General features: G+C 38.9%; 3 protein-coding genes and 1 non-coding gene across 21 annotated transcripts in view; 3 read left to right on the top strand and 1 right to left on the bottom strand.

Moving 5' to 3' along the window:
* The first annotated feature begins 5,319 nt into the window (after nt 1–5,319).
* trnah-gug lies at nt 5,320–5,391 on the top strand. The gene has a single exon. It is a non-coding gene; the product is annotated as a tRNA-His (tRNA).
* A 623-nt stretch (nt 5,392–6,014) lies between these two features.
* Nucleotides 6,015–14,546, top strand: clptm1l (CLPTM1 like). Its single transcript, XM_031296177.2, has 18 exons — nt 6,015–6,293; nt 7,140–7,368; nt 7,491–7,585; nt 7,803–7,992; nt 8,457–8,647; nt 8,847–8,925; nt 9,379–9,496; nt 9,602–9,696; nt 10,159–10,243; nt 10,751–10,854; nt 11,038–11,103; nt 11,624–11,674; nt 11,808–11,890; nt 11,996–12,030; nt 12,155–12,210; nt 12,534–12,578; nt 12,879–12,994; nt 13,085–14,546. Exons 2-18 carry the CDS (start codon nt 7,204–7,206, stop codon nt 13,167–13,169), a joined length of 1,659 nt encoding a protein of 552 aa, XP_031152037.1. The 5' UTR covers nt 6,015–6,293; nt 7,140–7,203; the 3' UTR covers nt 13,170–14,546.
* A 3,730-nt stretch (nt 14,547–18,276) lies between these two features.
* Nucleotides 18,277–21,711, top strand: rplp1 (ribosomal protein, large, P1). The gene is made up of 4 exons (XM_031296176.2): nt 18,277–18,538; nt 19,448–19,522; nt 20,997–21,105; nt 21,586–21,711. Exons 1-4 carry the CDS (start codon nt 18,467–18,469, stop codon nt 21,666–21,668), a joined length of 339 nt encoding a protein of 112 aa, XP_031152036.1. The 5' UTR covers nt 18,277–18,466; the 3' UTR covers nt 21,669–21,711.
* Nucleotides 21,712–25,408: 3,697 nt separating this feature from the next.
* ptk2aa (protein tyrosine kinase 2aa) overlaps nt 25,409–25,829 on the bottom strand; it is a 69,200-nt gene continuing 68,779 nt past the window's right edge. For all 18 annotated transcript variants that reach the window (XM_035992859.1, XM_035992860.1, XM_035992854.1 and 15 more), the window contains one exon: nt 25,409–25,829. This exon is cut by the window's right edge and continues 1,408 nt beyond it. The gene's annotated coding sequence lies outside the window, so the exon portion shown is untranslated.

Here is a 25,829-nt window from a genome sequence, read left to right as displayed (position 1 = left end):
AGTAGATTCAAAAGTGCAATATTTCCCACTTAAAAATGTGAAGGAGCAGAAAATGGAAATACTCACTGTATTGAAGAATATCTATTAGCATGAAAGCAAAAAGTGACATTAACAGACAACTTTTTATGAATAAAAGTAAGAGGAGAAAGGATTTAAAAGACACCGACTCTGCCGGTGTAACATTTCCAGACTGGGTGTTTCAGAGGTGGGAGGCCCTGAGAGCAAAACGTCCGGTCACCTTTCGTCTCAAACTGGGACTGAGGGACTGTTAAGAAAACCTGCCTGAGGATCTCCACCTGCTCGCTGGCTGACAGGGGACCAAAAACTCAGTAATTTAGCTAATATATGAGACTCAGGTTTCCTGAGGGAAGAGAACAAGTACATCACTGGTATGGGATAGGCTGAAGCCTTTTAATCACATCTGACAAGTGAATGGACGTGGAATACATTAGGGGAAAGTTCTGCCCTTCTCTTGGTCATATATCTAAAATGATGCCATTTTTTCTTTGCATTTCTCTTTTCTGGACTTTTCTTGGCATGCTGCTCCGCCCAAAGGCTCAGACACACTCGCTGAGTGTTTCATTAATTTGGAAGGTTTGGTAATGCAGATCCCTCTTATTCATGCACTCTTTTTGGTTCAGGTTTCAATCATAACAATAATGGATTTAAGTCCTCAAAATGAAACTCAAAACTTTGTTTTACTTACTCAAAATATTAGACTGTATGATAAACAAGAACACCTAATCACTTTTTTTTTAAGAATTAGTGATTTTTAAGTAGACAAAAATACAACTTTGTGACAGTTATTGAAAGTAAATGTAATTCGTTACTTCCACCCCTGATTATTATACATGATTTTATTAGATTCCTACTGATGCATTAATGTGTAAATTAACTGCTTTACAGTTAGCTAGTTTAATCCAGTGGTTACTAGCCTGGGGGTTAGGCCTCCTCACTGAGTCACAAGATCAATCTGAGAGGTCATGAGATAATGAATGGGGTGGGAAAGAAGAAAGAACAAAGTTCTGCTACACAAATGTCAAATCTTTTTTTTTTTTTTTTTTTTACTTTTGACTGAATCTTCACTTTCATGTAAATATTGGATATTGTTTTACCTTTTTTTAGGCCTCTGGTGGGAAAGGAGTCATCAGAGGGCAGGTTGACCTGGCTGGGTCTGAAATGACAAGACAGTGAGTGATATGGAAAACCTGGCAGAAAGAGTGAATGACTGAATGTGAGTTAAGGAGGAATTGTGACACTGCGTACAACTCAAAGACATCTAAAACATGACAAGGGGCCTAAAGTAGACTATTGAATCTTACGTGTAATCTTAAAGTAACAAAACAAGTAATAAGTATATCTGTCAAATAAATGTATATAAAGTACAATATTTCCCTCAGAAATGTAGTAGAGTAGAATTATCTTTCCATAAATTGCAGGAATGTCTGTCTGTCTGTCTGTCTGTCTGTCTGTCTGTCTGTCTGTCTGTGTGTGTGTGTGTGTGTTATGCGCATATCTCTCGAACCGTTAGTCCGATGGATTTCAAACTTGACAGGTGTCTTGCTACGGGCACGAGTAAGTGCAGTGCCAAATTTGACGTGGATTAGAAATGCAAAAGATATTGTTAAATATATATCAGTAAAAGAAGCACACATTGGCTTTTGCTGCTCTAGCCGCTGGCCACTCCCCCTGTCACACTGCATGCACACTGACTGAGCACTAAACCTGTTTGAGTCGTGACTCACTCGGATCTTTTACCCGACTCTTTAAATTAACTCATGAGTCGCTCATAATACACAAGACACCGTCTCTCTCTCTCTCTCTCTCTCTCTCTCTCTCTCTCTCTCTCTCTCTCTCTCTCTCTCTCTCTCAATTTCAATTTCATGTTGCTTTATTGGCATGACAAAAAATACATGTGTTGCCAAAGCATAAGAACAAACATACATATAAACAATAACAAGGAGTAAATACATCTGATATAATAATACAAGTAAACAGGATAATTATGATATAAATGCAGATACTAAACAAATTCTGTGCATGTCCCTCAAAGGGTACGTTGAAACAATAATATAAAAAAAGAATACAAATAAATAAAAGAATAGAAAAATAAAAATGATAATATATACAATTGTGTATTTATTTTTCCTTGTATTGTGGCAGGAGAAGACATATTTAGCTGCTAGCCATGCCATGCTTTTATCTTCCCCTAATTAAAAAGGAAGCTTTTTGTCCTCAGTGTATAGTGAAGCCTGGTATATGTTTTTCAAATTTTTGGAAATATTTGGTTCTTAAGTCTTCATATTTGGGACATGTACATAGGAAATGTAATTCTGTTTCAATATCCTGGTGGCAGTGTGTACAGACTCGTTCCTCTCTTGGTCTCCACACTTTTAAATGTCTATCTCTTTCAATGTCCAGCTCATGGTCACTGACTCTGTATTTTGTTAAAATTAGTATTTCTTTTGGATTTTTTGTTTTGAGATATTCGGCCAATTGGATATCTCTGTTCTGGGATTGATAACAGAGGAGTTTGTGTTGTATTTTATTTTCATTTTGCCATTGTTCTGTATACTCGTCTTTTAATTTAGTTTCAAATCTTTTGCTTGAAGACTGAGGATTGTGTCTGTGGTGGCTCTGAGGCTCAGTGTACCTGTCTCTCTCTCTACCTGTCTGTCTACTACTGACTGTGTTTAGATCCGTGTACCTCTGAGCCAGCTGGTCCAGGGGCATCTGAACCCCGCTGGTTGCTCAGGAGAGCTTTGTATGTAATGGAATTTTTATCAGCTTGATTTAAATGCTGCCAAAATTGAATTGAAATTGAATTTTCAGAGGGAATATACCGAGTTCTGCTCTGCATGCATTGTTTGGGGTGTTTGGGCGAACTTTTAAAATAATTTTACAGAATTCCAATTGTAATTTTTCAGTGGGAGTTTTATCCCAGTTTTTAAATTCTGGTTTCGAAATCGGGCCCCAAACTTCCCTTCCGTAAAGCATTATTGGTGTTATCAGAAAATTGTAGATTTTTAGCCAAATTCTTGCGGGGATATTTGATTTTCCAAATTTGTAGTCACGCTTGATACAAGAAGTCTAATAATATCCACCCGCAGATTTATGAAGTGATGTTCAGTTGGGAAATTTGCCCACAGAGTACTTTCAGGATGATTGTGCTGCTGAATTCCACATATACAGTAATATCCTGATGGCAGAGTCATTGGGGTTACAGGAGTTCTTGGACAAATTATAAGACCATGTTAACACAGCGGACACTCTAACCCATAGGCAAACTGCAGGTGGTCAAGGAGTAAGACTGTAATACATATGAAGAAAAACACTGAGAGATACAAGGACTCCATGAAGATTGAGGTCAGTGCCACTGGCCTGAACTAACAGAGGCTGGTGAGCTTGACGTTCTACAGCACAGGAGTGTTTTTTAGGGACAGGGTCTGGTTAAATGTCACTGATTAAATGTCACTGTGACTGTTGTAGATTTGGGCTGTTTCATAGTATTAAGAATATTTTTATAGGTAGTAGACAGCGGCATAAAAAAATTCAATTGTGCACTTTTATATCTGTTACATGCCCTAAGGTTATGTGGAATAAATTGGTATTCGCTTTTAAATCATTCTACCCTCAGGCAACTACAACCCTCTGTGAGCTTGTATTGACAAGGCTATTATCTTCGCCATTTATTCTTATATGTGGAAGATATCATTTAAAAAGAATAGTACTTTTATAACCTGTGCTTTTAATAAGTGTTCCCTACAATGTCATGAGCAAAATCAGTTATTTCTGCATGATAATAAGCCCACAGTCCTATTAATTAACAGGCCATGGCTCAGTTTATATCTGGTTGATTGAGCCGGTTGGGTTGGATTGGTGTTAGCTGGGAAATACCCAGGTGGACAACAACAGTGTGGGAAGCTGAAAAACCAAAGCTGCATGAGCTTTGCTTGCATTCGAAATTAATGGTATAATAATTGAAACTGAGATACTGCAAATGGATCATTATCAGTGATGACAACCAACACACTGATTTACATACAATGCCTACACATGGTTAGTGGAGAGTAGGCTTTAAATAGATATGATATATATGGAGAGAAACATTTTATCTTTTTTACATACAGGCATTTAAAACCATAGTGAGCACTCTCTAAAATATGTTATCTTACAACCCTGTATCTTATTCAATTTCAAACTAATATGATTATTTTCTGAATTAATAAAACTATTTTCTGAATTTAAGTTCAATTGGCCAGTGGACAACAAATGTTAAGTTAAAAAATACTGTAAAGTTATTAGCCTATAAATTGACTAAATAAAATCGTTGGTAGTCATTGTTCAAACACAAATTGATCCAAAGGTAACTGAGGGGAATAACCATGTTTTTGTCCATAACCTTATTTTGCTTGCTAGTAATAACGTATTGTTATTGCTGCCTATCTGGGCCAGGATATTCTTCAAAAAGATAATTTAAATTTTTAGATATTTTAGCTTGTCAGTGTTGCACACTGGGTTGTTTACACACATAGGCTACAGTCAATCAGCCTTGTTGGCCAGGCGTGATCGTATAGTGGTTAGTACTCTGCGTTGTGGCCGCAACAACCCCGGTGTGAATCCGGGTCACGGCAGTCAATTTTGACACATGGAGAAAGAGAGACGAGAAGACGCCGACCTTTGACCTGTCACAAACTTGACCCTGGCTTCAATCACAGAACATGACAGGAGAATGATACTTTCGGAAAAATATGCAGATAGTAGCCTACAACCCGGTTGCTTTGACAAAGAAAAAAAAGAGCCAAAAGAACAAATGGTATAATAAATTAGACCATTGTGGGAGAAAAAATATCAACTGTTTGAGTCCTATTTCTTATTTATAAACAATATACCAGACTGAGTGGAATCTATGTTTTCTTAGAACTTAGGGATATTTGGTAAACCTTTCAGCTTATAGAAATATTCTTGCCTGGCCTGAACTCACAGAAACTATGACCTTCTTAAGCACATCAGTGACTAAAGTAGGTCATGATGGTCCAACAGTGTCTGCTTAAATGTCACTGATTAAATGTCACCGTGACTGTTGTAGGTTTGGGCTGCTCATTGTATTAAGAATATTTCACAGGTAGAGCAAAGGCATAGAAAATCACTTTTTGATTTATATATCTGTACCCTAGCTGACCCAGCGCTGTGATAGGTCTGGCAATGCGACTATGCGCTAGGGTCATGTGGGAGAGGCTGTTTGTTAAATAATTTTAGCACCAGGCAAGTAGAAGGTTCATGAGCTAGTACGACTATCCGTGCCAAATTGGGTGGCTAGCCGTGATCGTATAGTGGTTAGTACTCTGCGTTGTGGCCGCAGCAACCCCGGTTCGAATCCGGGTCACGGCAGTCAGTTTTAAAGAGGACGTCCACACACAAACAGCCGGAATTAAATGATCGGCTACTTCCATGATACATGCCAAAACACCTTACCAGTACATAGATATCAGCCAAAAATCCATCCGTGTTTAAATAATTAGCCTAAAGTCATTCATTTATCACGATTTACATGCATTTGGTCTATCATAATAACAACATAAATCCTGTCGCATATTAACTATATGGGCACATTTCTTATTGTTTATAATTCGGATAGACTCATAGGCTATACTTCCTAAATTCAATCTTGTTAGATTAGAACGATGGGCGAGACTTCAGGAATTATGGGTGTGGAAATTCCACATTAAAATGAATATGAATATACAGTCCGGTGAACTTGTTTCGTTGATTTTGTTTTCATAGTATAATATTTTTCCCCCCAGAATCCTAACGTGTGGCCTACTGACAATTATAAAATAGATGTTGCTTCTTCTTCATTTTTACGAAATTCACATTTGTTTTTTTTTGTTTTTAATTGAATTGATTATTTTTTAAGTGATACAAAAACATACGAAGAACACAACATGAAAAACCATAGACAGGTTAAAAAAAGAAAGAAAACAAAACTAGTCGTGAAGTCTCGCGTTACCTCCCAAAATCCCGTACAAGAAATCAACCAGGAAGCGAATGGCGGAAATTTAGATCCACCTCACCACTCACGCTTTCAGCTAGCAGTTTTTAGGGCAGATCCGTTTTTGTCCTGAATGGAGAGGCCAGTTGAGTAGACAGCAGATGTCTTCAGCTAAAAACGGTGGACGATTTTGAAGAAACGATGTCGTCGCGTCTAACTACCCGGCAGGATCGGTAAAGTGTATGGACGGATAGCCTGCTGAGAGAGTCCTGTCACTGACAGCCTGCCAGATTAAACACCGGTAGGTTTAACGTTGACGTCTGAATTTTAACACTGACGCTCTGTTAAAATGAGTTGAAGACAGCAGATTTCAATAAACACCAGAAAACAAATCATTTGATCGGGACTAGCAAAACCCTAGAGAAGCAACCATATGGACTTGACGGCTCTCAGAGTTTAAGTAAATTAAAGGTTTTAAGATTGCCTCTAGCCTACATTATCAATCAAATGGTGGTAAATTACTACCACCAGAAAATAACCGGTGGGTATTTAATGTAACCGCAGGCACATAAATAAATATGTGACAACTCTGCTAGTAACTCGTCAAAGTATTCACAATAAGTCAGATAATGTCAGGTCTATAATCTTGTCACCCACCATCTATTATGTCTAGATGTCAGGCTGTCTGTATAGTGTGGATTATAATTGGATGAGCAAGGTCTGGCAAATTGCTCTTGAGCAGCAGTATCCTATTGTTGCTTTGACACTAATAAAAAAAGGTGTTGTTTCATGCATGAAAGCATATTGTCAAACTTATTTCCGAGAAACGCATCATTTCAGCCTGGGGAAGGCCATTTCCTGTTTCAACATGACAATGCCCCCATGCTCAAAGCCAGGTGCATAAAGAAATATTTTAAGTTTGGAGTGGAAAAACTTGTCTGGCCTGCATGAAGTCCTGGCCTCAGTCCTCAGTTTTAATAAACGCTCACTGCGAGCCAGGCCCCAAAATCTTGTAGTATAGTCTGTTAAAGTAGCATAGAGATGGTCTTGGAATGAAATCTTTAACAGTCACATAACAGTCAGCATGGATTTTTGGAAAAACACCATACTACACACTAACCTTCTATCTATGACTTCTCATTTGTAGACATATGGCCCTGCTCCTCAGCTAGCCGAGGGAGACGACGTGACAAGACGACCAAACTAGCATCATGTTCCTGAAAACATCTTTCACCACTGTGATTGTGGGGGTGTTTGTAGTGTACGTGCTCCACACCTGCTGGGTGATGTACGGGATAGTGTACACTAAACCCTGCGACAGCCCCAAAGGTGACAACTGTATCACACCCTTCTTGGCAGGGGACCCAAAACTACAGGTCAGTAATGTGGAGGGATGGATGGTAGCACTGCTCATTTTTGTTTTTGCGTGTGTTGCCAGTAGTATACTGTATAAATGTAAAAATATCTGTAATATATTTGTGTGTGTGTGTGTGCCCAGTTGAGTATCTACACTGCACTGCAGCCCAATGCAGAGGGAGGACATACTTTGATCTACAAAGAGGAAAAATTTGATGTCAACAGCAAATTTGAGAGGTTGGTGGGGCTCTTACTTTTTAGTAACTTTTTAGATTTTACATTGAATAGAAAAAAAGTTGTAATAAGCCTAAGAAATGAGTTGTCTCTGTCCTCAGATCTGATTAGTTAAGTCAGATGCATGCATAAACACACTATATTCTGATATACATTATATCCATGTAAAAATACCCTCCTTCCTTTCATCCTCTTCCCTCTTTCCCTCTCTTTCCTCCAGGATAGTAAATGTCTCCCTCCCTAAGAAGACCCGCAACAATGGAACTTTATATGCGCTAATATTTGTCCATCAAGCTGGCGTCACTCCGTGGCAGGATCCACAACAGGTCCACTTGGTGGCTCAGCTTACCACATACATGGTCCCTAAACTGCCTGAAATCTCTTTGATATCTGGCGAGGATCAAACACAGGTACTGAGTCGGTTATATTGTCTGAGTAAAGGGTGTGTCAGGGCATGGGGAAGTGCTTAAGTTACCTGCTTCAGTGTATTATATTAACTCCAAAAGAATGCACTTTTAAAAAATGCTGGCTTTTACGTTTGCACATTCTGATTGATTGTAGTCATTATTAGTCTGTTATATTCGTTCTTGTATTGCGAGCACTTTGAGAATTTTTTTGATGATGTATGATGTATAAATAGTTTATATCAATAGTTATTTTTAGTTGTAGCCGGTGTTTTATTCTGCAAGATTGGTGTTAATATTTGTAGCTTATCTTGGTCACTAAGCTGGCCACTTACATTTTCTAATACCTAATTAGCTCAACTGCAGAACATGTAGTATTTATATCTTATCAATATAGATACGGAAGAGTTTAGTTACTAATCGGGCGTTTGATTTGAGTGTAAAATAGCTTCGTCTACGTGATCCCACAGGGTCAGAAAGAAGAAGCCCAGCAGAAGAGACGTGATGGTAACCCTACGGCAGGGGGTGGAGCTGGTCCCTCTTCCAAGGCCGACCACCCAGTTTCTCACTGGCGCACTCGCCTGACACTCAACATTGTCAGCGACCACTTCCTGTTTGACAGAGAATACCTGCCTAGTGATGTCCACAGATACCTCAGAGTGTAAGACAGTGAATACCGAAACACATGCACACATACAACACTCTATGAGAATTAAAAAGGGTATGGTGTTAAAACTACTCTAAATGTTAAACACAATGCATACTGGTATATTTAGGCATATATATGTCAGACAGTTTCTTTTAAGCATACCTTTGTGCTAATGGATGGCACAGACCTAAATTGTTTTTCTGTATTTTAGATTCCAAAATGGTAAGAAGATGGTTTATCTACCTCTGCTGTTTGTTGATGAGCTCAGCAACCGGGTCAAGGACCTTGTGGTAAGCTTTTACATTTAAATAATTATTATATAATACACTGTAATTGATATTCAGGTGATTTGTCATGGCGGATTTTCAAAAGCACATTTTCTCACAGAACTTATTTAGAGGAAAATGCAAACACTGATTGTGTACTACAACCCAATGATACAAGATTGGTATGATGACCCAGATCCTTGTTGATTTGTTTCCACTGACCCCAGACATGAATTACTTTCTGCCCCAGAATAAAATAAAGCCAAAGCATGTATGGAAGATAATAGTTTACAAATGTTTGGAGACCATCACACGTCTAAAAATATTGACTCTATAAAATAACATTATGTGGATCTGTCATTTCACATACATGTATGAACTTAGAGTAAAAGAGTATGGTTTTGTGTGTGTGTGTGTGTGTGTGTGTGTGTGTGTGTGTGTGTGTGTGTGTGTGTGTGTGTGTGTGTGTGTTTTTAGGAGATCAACAGTACCTCCATGGAGCTCCCTCTGACCATCTCCTACGACTCTATCTCTCTGGGGAGGCTACGATTCTGGATCCACATGCAAGACGCGGTTTTCTCTCTGCAACAGTTTGGTATGTTAATCATATCTGTCACACACACACACACACACACAGTAGAAGCCTTGCACTCTTAATACCATGTATATGTGTGTGTCTGTCTCCCTGTACGTGTTGCAGGTTTCACAGAAAAGGATGCTGATGAGATTAAAGGAATCTTCGTGGACACCAACCTGTACTTCCTGGCTCTGACCTTCTTTGTAGCTGCCTTCCATGTAAGTCTTCGCCACAGAGCACCACACCACATTACACTAGAATAGAATAAAAAAATAGTATATGTATATATAATGCAAAAATTCTGAGCATTGCATGATTCTCCAATTTACATCCCTTGACATAATAGCATGTGGATACATTCCTGATTAAACATATAGAATTTTTTTGAAGTGAAACTTCCTAACCACCACACAAAATCATCATAAAATCAGCATGAACGGACAAACAATAAAGGATCATGCAATCCTAAAATACTAAAGTTGTATCACCCCCAAATACAGTATTATTAGAAGCAAACTTTACCCACTCTTCACTTTCATCCTTAACACAAGCCTTTAATAAGACTTGACACTCCAATAATACAAGAAAAAGAAAACTTTACGCTAAGGTGTACTGATCATGAATGGTTAACACTAAACTTGTAGCTTGACAGATTTATGTCCTGTCTCTTGCTATTTCAGCTCCTCTTTGACTTCCTGGCATTCAAGAACGACATCAGCTTCTGGAAGCAGAAGAAAAGCATGGTGGGAATGTCCAGCAAAGCAGGTAGGTAACTTTGTTTCCACAAAAAACACAATATTGGACAGGAAATAAATGCAAAACAGATGACAAAGTTGGAAAAGTCTGGAGATTCAGATGCACACCATAAATTAGTTGAGACTGACTGAAAAATGCTTTACAGTGCAGTATGTTAAAAAAAAAAAAGTTAGTCTACAAGAAACCAGGAATCTGCAGTGTAGTATAATCTGACTCAGTGAATCTGTGTTCTGCTTCGTCCTGCTCAGCAACAAAAGCATCAACAGAGTAAGGGATGCTCTTGCGTGCTTGCTGTCAGGTAATGGCAAGAATTAGCCATCTCCAAAATGCTGTTGAGCATTATTTTACCCACAGCAATATGATAGAGTATAACTCTCCAAATGCATCAACATTTTGGAACATTTATCTTTTACTGGATTAAGTGAAATCCCCAGAAAGTCTGGACCAAATAATTGAGCGATGTCAGTAACTTGGTCAAAGCGGTTAAAGTGTAATATTTTGTGTTTTATTTCCCAGTGCTGTGGCGTTGTTTCAGCACCATAGTGATTTTCCTCTATTTGTTTGACGAGCAGACCAGCCTGCTTGTCCTCATACCTGCTGGCGTCGGCTCTATCATTGAAGTAAGTACACACAGACTGGAAACACACACTTAAAAATATACACCTGAATGCATTCAGAACTGAACATAAACATGTACATGAACAACACTTCTATTGATGATAAGTGGAGTTTATAATACATTATTCTTGTTCATAAATGCATGGTATTATTCTGTGTTTTGAGAATGTTTTTCGTTGTTGCAGGTATGGAAAGTGAAGAAGGCCTTGAAGATTCAGGTTTTCTGGAAAGGAGGCAAACCAACATTCCTGGTGTGTGTGTGTGTGTGTGTGTGTGTGTGTGTGTGTGTGTGTGTGTGTGTGTGTGTGTGTGTGTGTGTGTGTGTAAAACTGGTCGATCTTTTTTCTATAATCTGCCATTTATTTTAATAGCTCAGTATAAATCAAATCTTGCATATCAAGGTTGCTCTCCAGTGTTTGGACCCTTTCCTCTTTCTCTGTCTGCTGCTGTAATACAGCTCTCTACTAAATGACTGTGGGTTGAAGCGGAAAGGACAGAGCAAGCACTGGATCTACGGCAACATTTTGCGACCATGACAAATGAATAAATGGAAGCTGTGATGCAGAAGTGTATGATTGGCCTTGGTATAAATTTCCGTGAAAAATACTACAATGGGCAGTTCTAATAAACACATATAGTTTTGAAATGTCTCTTTGGCCATTGTCCCATGTTTCAGATCCTCTCACCTCACAGCTGTACAGATAAAGAAAATATGTGTTAGTACATGTGCTAACTGTTCATTTGTGTGTGTTTCTCTTTTCTGTGGAACAGTATGGGAAATCAGATGAATCGGAGAGGAGAACAGAAGAGTATGATACTCTGGTAAGACACTATAGACTCTCACACGTGCATAGACTACACAATATAATAAACCACACCACACACTGCACTTTTGTTACTGGACAGTATAGATTGTGATGTAACTTGATGTACACTACCTTGTGTTTCTCTGTAGGCCATGAAGTATCTCTCATACCTCCTTTACCCGTTGTGTATCGGAGGGGCTGTGTATGCTCTAATATTCCTACGATATAAGAGGTAGGGATCTGTGTGTACATAACATGCATCATTTTTACAACAATTTTTATAGTGTCAACAGTTTTAACATGATTAACTCCCTTTGTTTATCTTTTTCTGTTTTAGTTGGTACTCATGGTTGATCAACAGTTTGGTTAATGGTAAGCTTTTTCAAACTCTGAACACAGGAGGAAACACCTTCAAGTTGATTACCTCATTGTGCCATTGATTTCCATTATTTAATTGAATAGAAAAGGCGTTTCAACATGTTCTTGATGGTTCCAGGTGTATATGCCTTTGGCTTCCTCTTCATGCTTCCTCAACTGTTTGTCAACTATAAGGTCAGTTCATCACGGTCAATGTGTGTGTGAGAGTGCTCTTAGATTTCATAAAATTTTAAAATGTGGTAATGGACAAAATACATGTATTATAAAAACTCAAAATGGGTGCCACATCTCTGCTCTAAGAGAAGAGAAGAACTGCTACTTGTAACATATAAGGTAGAAAGATAGCTCCACAGTGGTTTTGGGAACTGTGCTCACTAAAACATGAAATGGTTCAAATATTGCCTGAAATTTTGCACCACTGCATTGCATGTAATTTGATTGACTGTTTTTTTTTTTCTTTTAAACATCCCACTGACTTATTATGCTTAATTTAACAGCTGAAATCTGTGGCCCACCTGCCCTGGAAAGCCTTTACGTACAAGGTGAGAACACAACAGAAGTTAGTTATTCTATGTTTTAATGAATTGATAGTCTGGATTTAGAGATTTGCTGTTATATTAATACTAACTCCAAATCACCAAATTTCCAGCTTAAATATTGTGGTGTTCTGTTACAGATGAATGATTGACAGATACTGAATTATGTTTGATATAACAACCCTTTTTTAGCATTGCTATTTTCAAATGTTAGATACATAATTTAATTTAAGTCACTGTCACTGAATATCCTTGTTAGTGATAAGTTTTTATATGAATTGACTGATATTGGTTGATTTTTGCCAGGCGTTCAATACCTTCATCGACGATGTGTTTGCCTTCATCATCACCATGCCAACGTCCCACAGACTGGCCTGTTTCAGGGACGATGTGGTGTTTCTCATTTACCTCTACCAGAAATGGTACACACACAAACCCACACAGATACTTAAGGCACCAACAAAACACACCCAACAGTTTTCTAACCTAAAACGCTCTCTCCCTTCCCCCAGGCTCTACCCAGTGGACAAAACGAGAGTAAATGAATACGGAATTTCTTACGACGAAAAACCCAAAGGAAAGACTCACAAGGACTAGTGAGGAAATACTTCTGGCTTCCATGATCTGGTATCTTGTCTTCAGTCCACAGGTATCCACTGATTGGTATTGGTCATTTAGTATCAACGGAGCTGGTTTAACGGTCCAGAGGCACCTGGGGAAAAAAATTTTGGGCTCTGTTCAGTTAGTTGTAAATGGACCAGACGCATCAACATCCTTGTGTTTTTATGACTTTTTGCTCCGTCCCATAGTGTTGAAAGGTCAACATCTGCTTATCTGCCTCATGCAGTCTGGGGAATGTTTTTTTTTTGCAGTGTGTGATGGGACAGGAAGATCATTAAACTGACTGGCCGGCACCTTGCTTACGACTGTGACCATGTCTACCACAGGTCAGACACTGCTCACCTTTGGTATGAAATAGTACACTGATTACTATAGTAACTCTACTATAGTAGATATTGGTGGTCATTTTGAGCCTTCTCAGCTAGAGATTCTGCTCTTCACAATCCACAAAGCCAGTCACATTCCTTGTCTATTGGAACAGCTCCATACTGTTATTATATCACTGGATGTCTTTTTTTTTTTTACCTGGATTTCCAGCTTTGCATGTCTGCAAATACTGGTTTGGTTGTGCTAAGCTGCAAGAGTAAGGTATGATTTATTACAGAAGGGTGGGACTCCAAATTAACATGAAACTGACTTACTTTATTTTCAGAATTTTAATAGCAATGTTAAAAAAGGATTTATTATAATTTTGAACATGTTTAAATCAATTAATTAACTGACTGCATACATTTTGAGAAGAACTGCTTTGAAGAATGATATATCTAAATATATTGATTTTCCAGATAATCATTCCATATGTGCAAAGTGTGATACATCAGAGCTTTCAATCACAGTTTCCCAGTCCTAAGTCAATGCATTGTTAGCTCAGTTAATCATTCCTGATGCAGAATTTGAGTGCTTTTCTAGAAAGTATATGAAATTGTGATAATTATGTTTAAATATTGCTCAGTGAAAAGGTTGTTAACAATTTGCTCTTAAAAAGTATCAATTTGTTGACATTTCAAATTATTTTTTTCCAAAATGATGAAGACAAAGCTTTCGTGTTTTAACCCTGGTACAAATTCCAGAATGACAGATCCTGTTAAAGCAGGAATATACATGCTTAAAATGACTGAGGCAGAAGACAAAGAAAAGGACACTTAAAATGAAACAAAGAATTAATGAGAAATGTCAAATACAACACTTAACTTTAAGAGTTTTACAAATGTACTTTCCACCGATGTAATACGGCTGTTAATAGTATCACAATAGCAGATTCTGATTTGTTGCCATGGTGAAGGGGATACATTGCCTCAATGTTTCAGAATTTTTATCTGCAATAGAAGCAGAGAAGATTCTGATTTGTTGCCATGGAGATGGGGATAACCATTGTTCTATATCTATGGGGATAACTTGCCTAAACGTTCTAGAATCTTAAACTTGACCATTCTAGAATATGTTGAGTTGAACTCTCTTGAGTCCACACATTAAACAATACTGACTTTGATTACACTGTTAAGCTGCCTACACATGATAAGAGGTAAAACCACGAGGTAGGGTGCAGGTATACATCATCATTGGCATGGCTTTGGTTGAGCCTTGAAAGGTCAGCCGCAACAAGGTCAAAGTTGAAATCATTTTAACTTTGAGCGCAGCGCTTGCCAGCAATTCCGAGCGGTGCGCTACGCCGAGGTATAGCGCTTCCTCCCTAGTTGTCTCTACTGCTCTTCCCAAAGGAAAACGAAGAGCGTTTTTTACCGTGGATCATGTGTAGGCGGCTTAACACAGGAGGGTACCACTGAAAGCCATACAGTCCTTTCCATCCACTCTGGTTTTGTAGTTTTACCTGCTCGAGTATTTTTTTTACATATTAGGGCCAAGTAAATATGTTGGTGCCAAATGTGAGAATGATTCTTTAAACTACTTCTGAGATTTGTATGTTCACCATAAATTGTCCATCTGATGTTTTTAAATATACACTGACATTGTGAGGTAAATCGTAAGACTTGAGGAAAGTATTACTATATTTGGATTTACAGTCACATTTTGATTTTTCTTCCTTAGTTCTATTATGTTTTTTTTATTTGTATTATTTTTTTTTTTTTTTTTAAATAGAAGCTATATGGATAAATTAGGTCTATGCACAGCACAGTTTGTCTATGCATGTGTAATAAGGCCAGGAGAGATTTGCCAGATAATTGCCTTGAAATGGTTTTCCTCTTTTGTAATGTTTGTGCTTTTGGTTGTGATTAAATAAAATTGTTGACTGAACATGTTTGCATTGGTTTAAAACCTCCAGACAGGTTTATTTTGTACATTTTCTTTACACTTTTAGTTTTAAGTGATAATAGCAGCAGGAACTTATGGAAGCCTATTTCCACCAGTGAAAAATAAAAAAAATTGATGAAAACCTTGTCTTGATAATAAAAATATCTCCATCGTAAGTTATAATTATGAGATACAAAGTCAAAATTATGAGATAAAAAGTAATAATTATGAGAGAAAAAGTCAAAATTATGTTTCTTCTGGGTACTGGGGTAAGTACTTGATCTTATGATCTGTCGTGATGTTGGTTGTAGCTCTTCATAGACTGCTGCAATCCCTTTCAGTTCTGATCTAACAGGTGCGAGCGTGTTGCTCCACTGTTCAATCACAAAAGCGGGCTCTTGAATCAGTTTTTGGTTAGCAAGCTCCCTCAAGATTTGCTCAATGTTATCTGCTGTTGGAAGCCTCCGGCAGTTGTGATTATCCATGATTTCAAACAATTATTCTTGGTCAACAACTTTAAAATCTGAACGCAGGATTCAAAGATCACTCGCTCAGACTCTGACACATACTTGAAAAAGCTGTCCACAAGATCACTCTCAACAAAGCCCAAAACAGCTTGCTCCGGAAGTACAGGTGCCAGTTTTACAGGAAGGGACTTCTCTTTTTGCCAGCCAAGTGTGATTATTCGACCTGCACTTTCCCATTTCTTGTTTCCCAAAATCATGATGTAGGTATGGCACTTTGAAGCCATTTCCCATAGTGCACTGCTCATAAAAGTCATTCCAAAATTCTGACAGTACATCCCTCAAAACACCTCCATCATCCACAGCCTTTTCAAGCTTTCCATCGGGGAGAATAACTTGAAAGTAAATATCCTCCATGATGCTTTCCTCAGAAAACACTTAAATAAGTTCTATAAGAATCTGTCCACGATGAACAACAATAATTTTCTTCACTCCTTTTCTCGGACTGGCTTGTTCCTGCAACAAATCCATGGAAGGAGGCACGGGGTGTTAAAAAGACAGTTCCTGAGACAAAGGCAAGGTATCATCAAAACTGAAGTACTCCATCCCAGAAATGCTTTCTGTGTGGAAAGTCACAATGGCACTATCCTCTAAAGTATTTACATTAAATAATGTTTTATGTTCTGGCAAACTAGATGCATCAGTTGGGTCGACTGTGGTGTAAAGAAGTGAAACACTCACTGCTCGCATTTGCAAATACTGTATCGCTTCCAACAAAAATAACATCTGAAGTATTTATCTCCAACGTGTCAGTTGCAGAAGTGTCTGGAAAGTGGCGGTAGATATCAGGTCCGTCATGTGTCTTTTCACCTTCTTGTGCCGTTGCATCACTATTCTCTTCCTCCAGATTTATGTCACTGTCAATGTCTCTTCTTAGTTGTTAAATAGAAATGTAAGAGAGGTAACTTCGTCTTTTCATACAGTTCCCCGACTGTGACACTATCCTCTAATGAGTTCTGCTGAAAGTCAGTTAAATCAATGTCAAAATCAGTAAGGCTTCCCTCTGCATTTTTTCCACCTGGAAAAAACAACTGCACAGCTTTTTCAATCAAGTTCTGATTTTTACTGTCCTTCGGGACACTCTCTTTTCTGGTTCCCCCAACCTTTTTAGTACATACAGGTCTGCACAAATCCCTCTTCTCTGAAATGCATCCATCCCATCTCAATTTTTCTCTGATTCTTTTGAGCATTCTTTGGAGGGGTTGTACGCTCTCTCTCTCTCGGGCATATGATCACATTTGTTTCTCGAGAGCTTTCCTCTGAGTCACTCAAAGATCTTTGACTTGCGACTGCAAGGTTCTTTTTCCTTCCGACTGCAGTATCCAAAAACAGCCAGTCGATCACCATAGGATATATATTAAATTCTAAGGTCATGCATTATATGATAAAAAATAAACTGCATATACAGCATCAGATATTTACAAAGCTCTTACAAACTTTGGTTTTTAATGTTTATGTGTGATTTGTCAAAATTAAACTTTTTTCTTATATTAACAACCTTATCCTGTTCCATTCGCTAAATGTTTTCCTCAGGCACATGCCGTGACCTTAAGTAGCACTTAGCTCATCCATCTTGTGACAGTTCAAAAAACCTGTACCTATGTTGAATGAAATTAAAGCGTTTATGTACTCAATACTTTGGATTTATTATATAGAATATATTATAGCACTATGAAGCAAAAAGAGATTTGTACAAAAGTGTTATTTGTCCTGGCTTTAATATTCTATGGTACGATCAGCTATAATACTGATTCAAGACCTTACATTAAATACATTTGTTGTTCGTTGATTTATCTCAACACTTAACATCTTGTTACAGGCAACCAACTTGCAGTTGAGCATTTTCACGTCAGATATTTTGTTATCACATTATCATTCACTAGTATGCAAGTAAAGCTAATAGGTTACAGCTATACTTGTATAGCCTATTGGTGTTATTAAAAACTGAACCTAGTAACTGAAACAAACACCCAAGATGTAAAGGAGCTATAATTCTTAAGTATAGTATTTTGTTTTTATAACAACATTGATACTGCAATGATGATAAGAGCAATACAATGCAAATTAAATGGCAACAGCTAACTATTATGTGTAATTTGTTTAAAAAAAAGAAAAAAAAGAATACATAATAAAATCAATAAAAATGTCAGTTGTAGAGGGGCTTTTATTATGTGTAATTGTATTCAATTTAGCAGAAAAATCAATTAATGTTCAAAGTGAAAATAGTGGGAGCTTTACAGATTACCAAGCGACCGTTCGTTTTATTAATATGCAACTACGTCTGTCGTCACTTTGTGTGCGCACTGACGTCGGAGCAACGCAGCCTTTACGCAGAGTATATCATGCAGGCTCCCGCCCTCTCCCTTCCCTTTTCCGCTACAGGAAGTTAACGTGCCTAAGGTGCTCGGTTCTTCACCAGAAGCTAAGGCCCTCAATCCGGCGACTAGCACCGTCAAATTTAGGCATCCACCGCGAGAAATATAAAATCTAACATCTACAATGGCCTCCGTGTCTGAGCTCGCCTGCATTTACTCTGCTCTGATTCTCCACGACGATGAAGTCACCGTCACCGTAAGTGCCCCGGCTTATCCCTGACCGCTAGCTACACCAATGCCTCTTAACTGCACCCTTTGGGAGCGCTGTGCTAGATGTGAAAGTCTTAAATAATAAAGCTGCGAAAGCAAGTACTCTGACAAATTTGGGTAGTAATGTCCGTTAAATATAGAAGTTTAGGTGTTCAGGTGTCCAAACAGTCGCATACCGGCAAAAATGGCGGCATGCTTGTTGCTAACGTTAGGCCACGTTTCTGTGTCTGGACAGCTCTTGTCAGTGTTGTGACGTTCATGAGTTAAATACAACATGTGGCTGTAGTAGTTACTCGCCACAAGTTCTAGTGAATGTCCACAACAGCACAAAATGCTTTTATTTTCAGAAGGGCTAACGTTATGGCCGTGAAAAGTGCAGTAACGTTAGTAAACCTCTGTATTGCCATGTTTTAGTGTGCCTTCGTTTAAATGTATTTGATGCTGCACAAGATCATATGACGTAACTTTACAAACTGCTGCTTACATTAAATCAGTAACGTTACATAGCATCAATATAGTTCTAACGTTAAATCTATATGGTCTCAGAATCCAAAGCCTAAGACAATTCAGTGTATAAAATGAAAAGCAATAGCCTGTCATCCCCACATTTTAGAAGCTGTAAAAATTAAATTACATACGACTTAAGTGATTACTTGATTTTCAAAAACTCATCAGTCTCTTTACTGTGAATCAATTCAGCATCCCTCTCTATTTCAATAAGCACAACATAAAATAGCATAGGTGGAGTAGTAAAACAATCTGCAAATTGATGTGATGCACTAATGAAGACTTTGCTCCTAACTAGTCTGTGTACTGATAACGTGCATATAGTTGTTGCTAGTTTAAGGATGAATGAAGTAGGTTTTATAACAATTGCTGTCTTCTGTGTCTGTAGGAGGACAAGCTGAATGCTCTGATCAAGGCTGCTGGAGTCACTGTGGAGCCCTTCTGGCCAAGTCTGTTTGCCAAGGTGAGAGAACGGGTTGGATCAGGGTAGGACTAGGGTCAATGCGGGGCAGGACAAATTATGTGATTGGTTGGAAATGACAGTGGGGCAGTTGTCACAGGTCGCCACACACTTTGGGGGGGAAAAAAAAAAACAACAATTTTGTCTCATTGTGCTTTACACCATAGACTGTATAAATCTAGGATTTTCACAGGCAGCTTCAACAACAGCGGGGCGGTTCAATTTATTTCCGAACAGTCCGCTGACAGTGAGTGTCCGGATGTTCACTAGTGTGCCTTTTGCAGAGCGGTGGTGGAGCTTTAGCTTTAAACCCAGCGTTTGAACGTAAATGTATGGAAATAAGTTTTGTTTAAATCTCTCTGCACCAACGCTCTTACTCCCTCTCTCTTGCAGGAGACGCACGTCTCCAGCCTGCAGTCCAGTGCGACTGCTGGGTAGCGCAAATCTCTTGTCTTTTCTTAAAAATAAGTCGTTAAGCCAACAGCAAAGCCCAACTTTACTTTTAATGAAATCAATCGTTGCTAGAGTAACCTACTTCCTTGTCCAGCTGCTGCAATAAATATGCAGAGGAGAAATCAGTCTGCACAAAACCATTGACAAAAGTGTTCATAGTTTATTTGTGCTTTAGAACGTAATCACTGCGGAAAAAAACAAAACCAATAAAATAAGCTTTATTTCTCTCTACTGTGCAATGACAGATTCAAGTGAAGTTAGCTGTTCACTGAATATGACGTGTAAAGCACGCAAGATATTTTTTTATGCATTGCTCCTGGGTGATTTCTGAATTATCATGACCAGGGATATACCCACATTGACGGTCTTGGTTTGAATTTCGCAAAGAAGGGTTGAACCCTGATCAGACAACCCTGGCCCAACCCGGGTCAGCGGTGTGAACGAGGTAGTAGTGTCTGTAAGTGTCCACAACAGCTTGATTAACTATGTTGTTGACTGTATTGCTTCCTTTTGCAGTCAGACAACCAGGTTTCTTTTGACTTTTTTTTTCCCATGGGAAATAAATTAGGAGTCTTCATGTCTGACAAATCCTTAGCTTTAGGCTCAGCTGGCCACTACAGGAATTGTGTACAAGATTAAAAGTGGCTGCAAAAACAGAATTCCTGATTTTGTTTTGTAGTGAGCAATCACAATGTTGGGATTTTATGTGTTGTGCTGCCGTTGCTGACTACTTATGCCAATCAAAATGAAAATGGCAGAAGTACTTTTAGAACGTACGGAATTAAGTTTGCAAAGGGTCTGTAGAAAACTTGACTTTACTGTGGTAGGTTTTCTAAGTATTTCATATTCGTATCAGGGTTTGCTCAACGTAAGTTATCTGCACAGACTTGAATTGCAGAAGAGCTTGCTCTACATAAGAACAATGGTGTGCTAATGCCTTTAGTTCTGTAGGTCTGTAAGTTAGTCACCAGAACAAGTGCCGACATGTGAATGAAGTGACTGACCTGTGAATGTTGTTTCATAGGCTCTGTCCAGCATTGACATCGGCAGCCTGATCTGCAATGTCGGAGCCGGAGGCGGAGCTCCAGCAGCCGCTGTTGCTGGAGGAGCTGCCCCTGCTGGTGACGCCCCAGGTAAGTGGACAAACGATAGTTTAAATTGGAAGGCACATTTGAGATAGGCTTAACATTCAAATGCTTCTGATATTTAACTTGTTACAGAAACGCTAAAATAGGATAATTTTAATGATTATGTGAATGCGATTTTAGTCCCATGCTGTACAAATGGCCTGCTTTTGAGGTGTAGACCTGCCAACAGTTTGGTAAATAAATTGGTGTAGCATGGACTTTCTTAAATGAGTACTGGTCTGGTTAAGGTCTTGCTCAAAGTGAAACCAGCATTTTCTTAATTCAGAGGGGAAACCCCTTTTGTCATTTTGAAATCCTCCCCAAAAAGGATCCCAGCTGAACTACCCAGGTACTGGGATCTTCTAGCGTCATTGTGAGAACTAATCTCTCGGTTTTTAAATTGTTATATCTCCCAGAGCTTTGACTACGTTTGTGCACCCTGCATCTTGACTTTATTAACCATTCCCTCTCTGTTTACTCCTACAGCTAAGGAGGAGGAGAAGAAAGAGGAGAAGAAGGAAGAGTCCGAGGAGTCCGATGATGACATGGGCTTTGGTCTCTTTGATTAAACTATTTTTTTTTTGTAATTAAACACAAAATTACAAACAACTGTTGCCTTGTCTGACTCATTTTCTACTCCCCATGGTACACTTGTACAGACAAACATCACCTGTCACTATCAAGACATGTAATTAAATGTTGCAGCTGCACTAGATTATAAAAAATATTTCCAGTAACTGGTGGTGGTGATGGCGCAGTGGATATGACACATATGCCTTTTTTGATGAGGGAGATCTGGATTCGATTCCCACTGTGATACATCAACCAATGTGTCCCCTGAGCAAGACACTTAAACCCTAGTTGCTCCAGAGGCGTGTGACCTCTGATATACAGTGGGTATAAAAAGTCCACACCTGTTAAAATGCCAGGTTTTTGTGATTGTAAAAAGAGACCAAGATAAATCATGTTGGAACTGTTTCCACTTTTAACATGACCTATAATGTGAACAATTCAATTGAAAAACAAACCAATAACCTGGTTGCATAAGTGTGCACACACTCTTATAACTGGGCATGTGGCTGTGTTCAGAATTAACCAATCACATTCAAACATGTTAAATATAAGTCATTACATACCTGGTTGCCATCATTTAAAGTGGCTGATTAATCACAAATCAAGTTCTCCCAAAAGCATGTGGGAAAATGTGTTATGGTCTGATGAAACGAAGGTAGAACTTTTTGGCCATAATTCCAAAAGGTGTGTTTGGTGCAAAAACAACACTGCACATCACCCAAAGAGCACCATACCCACAGTCAAACATGGTGGTGGCAACCTCATGCTTTGGGGCTGTTTTTCTTCAGCTGGAACTGGGACCTTTAGTCAGGGTGGAGGGAATTATGAACAGTTCCAAATGCCAGGAAATGTTGGCACAAAACCTTCTGGCTTCTGTTAGAAAGATGAAGTTCACCTTTCAGCACGACAACGACCCGAACCACACATCCAAATCCACAAAAGCATGGCTTCACCTGAAGAAGACAACGTTTTGGAATGGCCCAGCCAGAGCCCAGACCTGAATCCAGTTGAACATCTGTGGTGTGATCTGAAGAGGGCTGTATACAGGAGATGTCCTTGCAATCTGACAGATTTGGAGCGCTTTTGCAAAGAAGAGTGGGCAAATATTGCCACATCAAGATGTGCTATGCTAATAGACTCCTACCCAAAAAGACTGAGTTCTGTAATAAAATCAAAAGGTGCTTCAACATAGTATTAGTTTAAGGGTGTGCACACTTATGCAACCAGGTTATTGTAAGTTTTTTTATTTTTCCCCTCAAAGATTTGTTTGTTTTTCAATTCACATTAAAGGTGGAAAAAGTTCTAATATGATTTATCTTGGTCTCATTTTTTTTACATCACAAAAACCTGGCATTTTAACAGGGGTGTGTGGACTTTTTATGTCCATTGTATAGCAATTGTGAGTCACTTTGGATAAAAGTGTCAGCTAAATGTAATGTAACTGACGTATGTATTAAACTAAGTGGACATTATTTGAGTGTAATCTGTGGGATTAAATGCCAGCAGGGAATAGTAGTTGATTTAGATATAAACAGAATATAGTAGAAATAATGCTCCAAAATGGAAACCAATGGCCAGTGTTAAAGATGCAGCACAACTGCCAGAGTATCATTACAGGAGTGGTATGACACTACTAGTATCTTGTGATAATTTTGTTTATTATGGTGTGTGTAATGTTACTGGTTATAATAGAACTGCTTTTGTACATATCCTGCAAAGCATAAGTGAGCTAGTTTGTTTGACAAGTATTTTTTAATATAAGTGGAGAGAGTTTGAAAGGACAATGTACAGACTGGGGGAAAAGCTATCAGTGGCCCCATAAAATGAGAATGTGATCTGTCGGTTGTAAATGAGCCAGACTATTTGTGCAGGAAAGGAGTGTAATTAGTAAGCGAAAACTCAACTTCCCCAACAGATGAATTTTAATAAATGTCCTAAAGCCTTGCCTACAATAACATGCTGCTTTGTTTTTATGTAATATGCTAGATAATGGTTTGTTTTGTATTAAAAAGTGGCTGATGGTATGCCATTGTGGTACAGCCGGTCCCCTGGCGGCTTATGTCACTCACTACAGCGGCATGTGCCGAACGGCAGGTGGAAGTGGTAGGCCACTGTCAGTGACGCTAGGGGATCGGCTTGCCGCTGTACCTTCGCCTCACGCGCGGAGGCGGCGCGGGAAGGACGCCGGTTCGAAACCGGGCGGAAACACATTTTCATGTTACCGAATAATGCATCCACCTCTTAAAGTGCCCATATTATGAAAAAATCACTTTTTCTGGGATTTGGGGTGTTATGTTGTGTCTCTGGTGCTTCCACACACATACAAACTTTGAAAAAAATCCATCCATGCTGTTTAGAGTGAGATACGGTTTCTGAATGTGTCCTGCCTTCGGTCTCTGGGTGAGCTGTTCAAAATCGGCACGGCTTGTGACGTCACAAGCCGAAACGAGCAGGCTAACCGCAACCATTAGCTCGTAGCGTTAGCATGCTAACGCTAATGCTAACGCTAGCATGCTAACGCTAGCATGCTACCTCGTTCTCAGTAGCAAAGCACTGCTACAACACACACAAGTTCACCATAATCTACAAAAGAACTACTTACATGTGCGCCCTCATTTAGAAGTCTCCCAGCTAATCCTGCCTTGTAACTGACCGAAGTCAGCCTTTCTTTTACTGTCTATGGAGCTAGCTAGCTGACATGATCTACATCTGAGCTACTGGGCATGTGCAGTGCAATCAAAGATAGTCCAGAAGAAGAAAAGAGGTCTCACTCTGTAGCTAAAACAGAGACCAGCTGAAAAGAGGATCTGCAGCAGTGAGAGAGAGCACTGCAGTACAACAAAAATATGGTGTTTTTTGAAAATTAAACCATGTAAACCTATTCTGGTACAACCTTAAAATACAATTATGAACCTGAAAATGAGCATAATATGGCTGCTTTAAATTCCTTTTCAGACACTTTGAGATCCATGTTGACACTTGCTAGTAGACATTTGTTCAAATAAATAAATTACAATTAGGTTTCCCCTCAGATTTAATAAAGACCACATAAACATGCTTATCTTTTTAAGCGCCAAATGTGACACTTACACGGAGCTGTGCGGATTTATAAATTCAGTGCTTAACGTCAGCAAAACCATTCACAACTCACCTGTTAGCACATGCCGTCCCTTTTGCTCATCTATACGTATTAGCGACGATAGCTTAAAAAAAGGCGACAAAGTGACAAAATATAAGTTAATGAATGTGAAACAGAAAACTAAAAACGGCACTGTGAAAAGAATAGCCTACCGAAGTCCATCCAGGAAGGTCCAACCGTGCGATTTTAGCGTATATGATGCTTTGTGATTTATCCTCTCCACTTTCAACGTTTAGCTAACCCACCGACTATCAACCAGACTGAATGCTATCAACTGGAAAGCAGAATTAGCAGAGAACCCGAAGAATGCAAACATATTGAGCTAAAATGTTTTCCATTCGGTCCAGTCTTCTAACGGTGCTTTGGGAAACCAGTGAGCAGAGCCAGTCAACTAAAATGTATGCAACTTGTTCTGGAAGCAGCAACTGTCATTCATTCATGAGTTTACATACCTGTCATCAAAATATCTCGCCCAATGACTATACAGCTAAAAAATATATAAAAATAAAATAAGTAATAGAAATCTGTGTTCATTAGCCAACTTGAGACATACATAGTTTAGGGTCAGGCACACTTAAAGCAGACAGAAGCTAGCAGTATTTCTTAATGATAACAGTGTTTTTATTTGCTTGCTTTAGCAACTGTACATGTGACTCCTTCCTGAGAATACTGCTCACCTCAGGGGAGAGGGAACAGTGGAATGGAGAGAGAATCAGAGGAAGATGAGGCTGAAGGAGGACAAGTAGAAATGTGGGGGTGATAAAGGGAAGAGGAGAGGGAATAAAGGTATAAATAACTCCAGTGGAGGGAGGTAGAAAGACAGAGAAGAAAAGCAGAAGGACTGATAGAGGGGAGATAAAGAGCAAATCATGTTGGACATGAACAATTTAACCCCATGAACAAAACCTGTGCCCCATTTTGGCCAGCAAGGTGTGCATCTGTCCCTGGTTTTATGGGGAGTAAAACAAGAAACTGCAACTGTAATTCACCCCCTAAAAAGAGACAGCATATTATTAAT

The sequence above is a fragment of the Sander lucioperca genome, chromosome 16, assembly GCF_008315115.2.
Source record: "Sander lucioperca isolate FBNREF2018 chromosome 16, SLUC_FBN_1.2, whole genome shotgun sequence".
NCBI lineage: Eukaryota > Metazoa > Chordata > Actinopteri > Perciformes > Percidae > Sander > Sander lucioperca.
The sequence above is the reverse complement of the archived record's forward strand: the minus strand, read 5'-3'. Positions and strand labels throughout refer to the sequence as shown.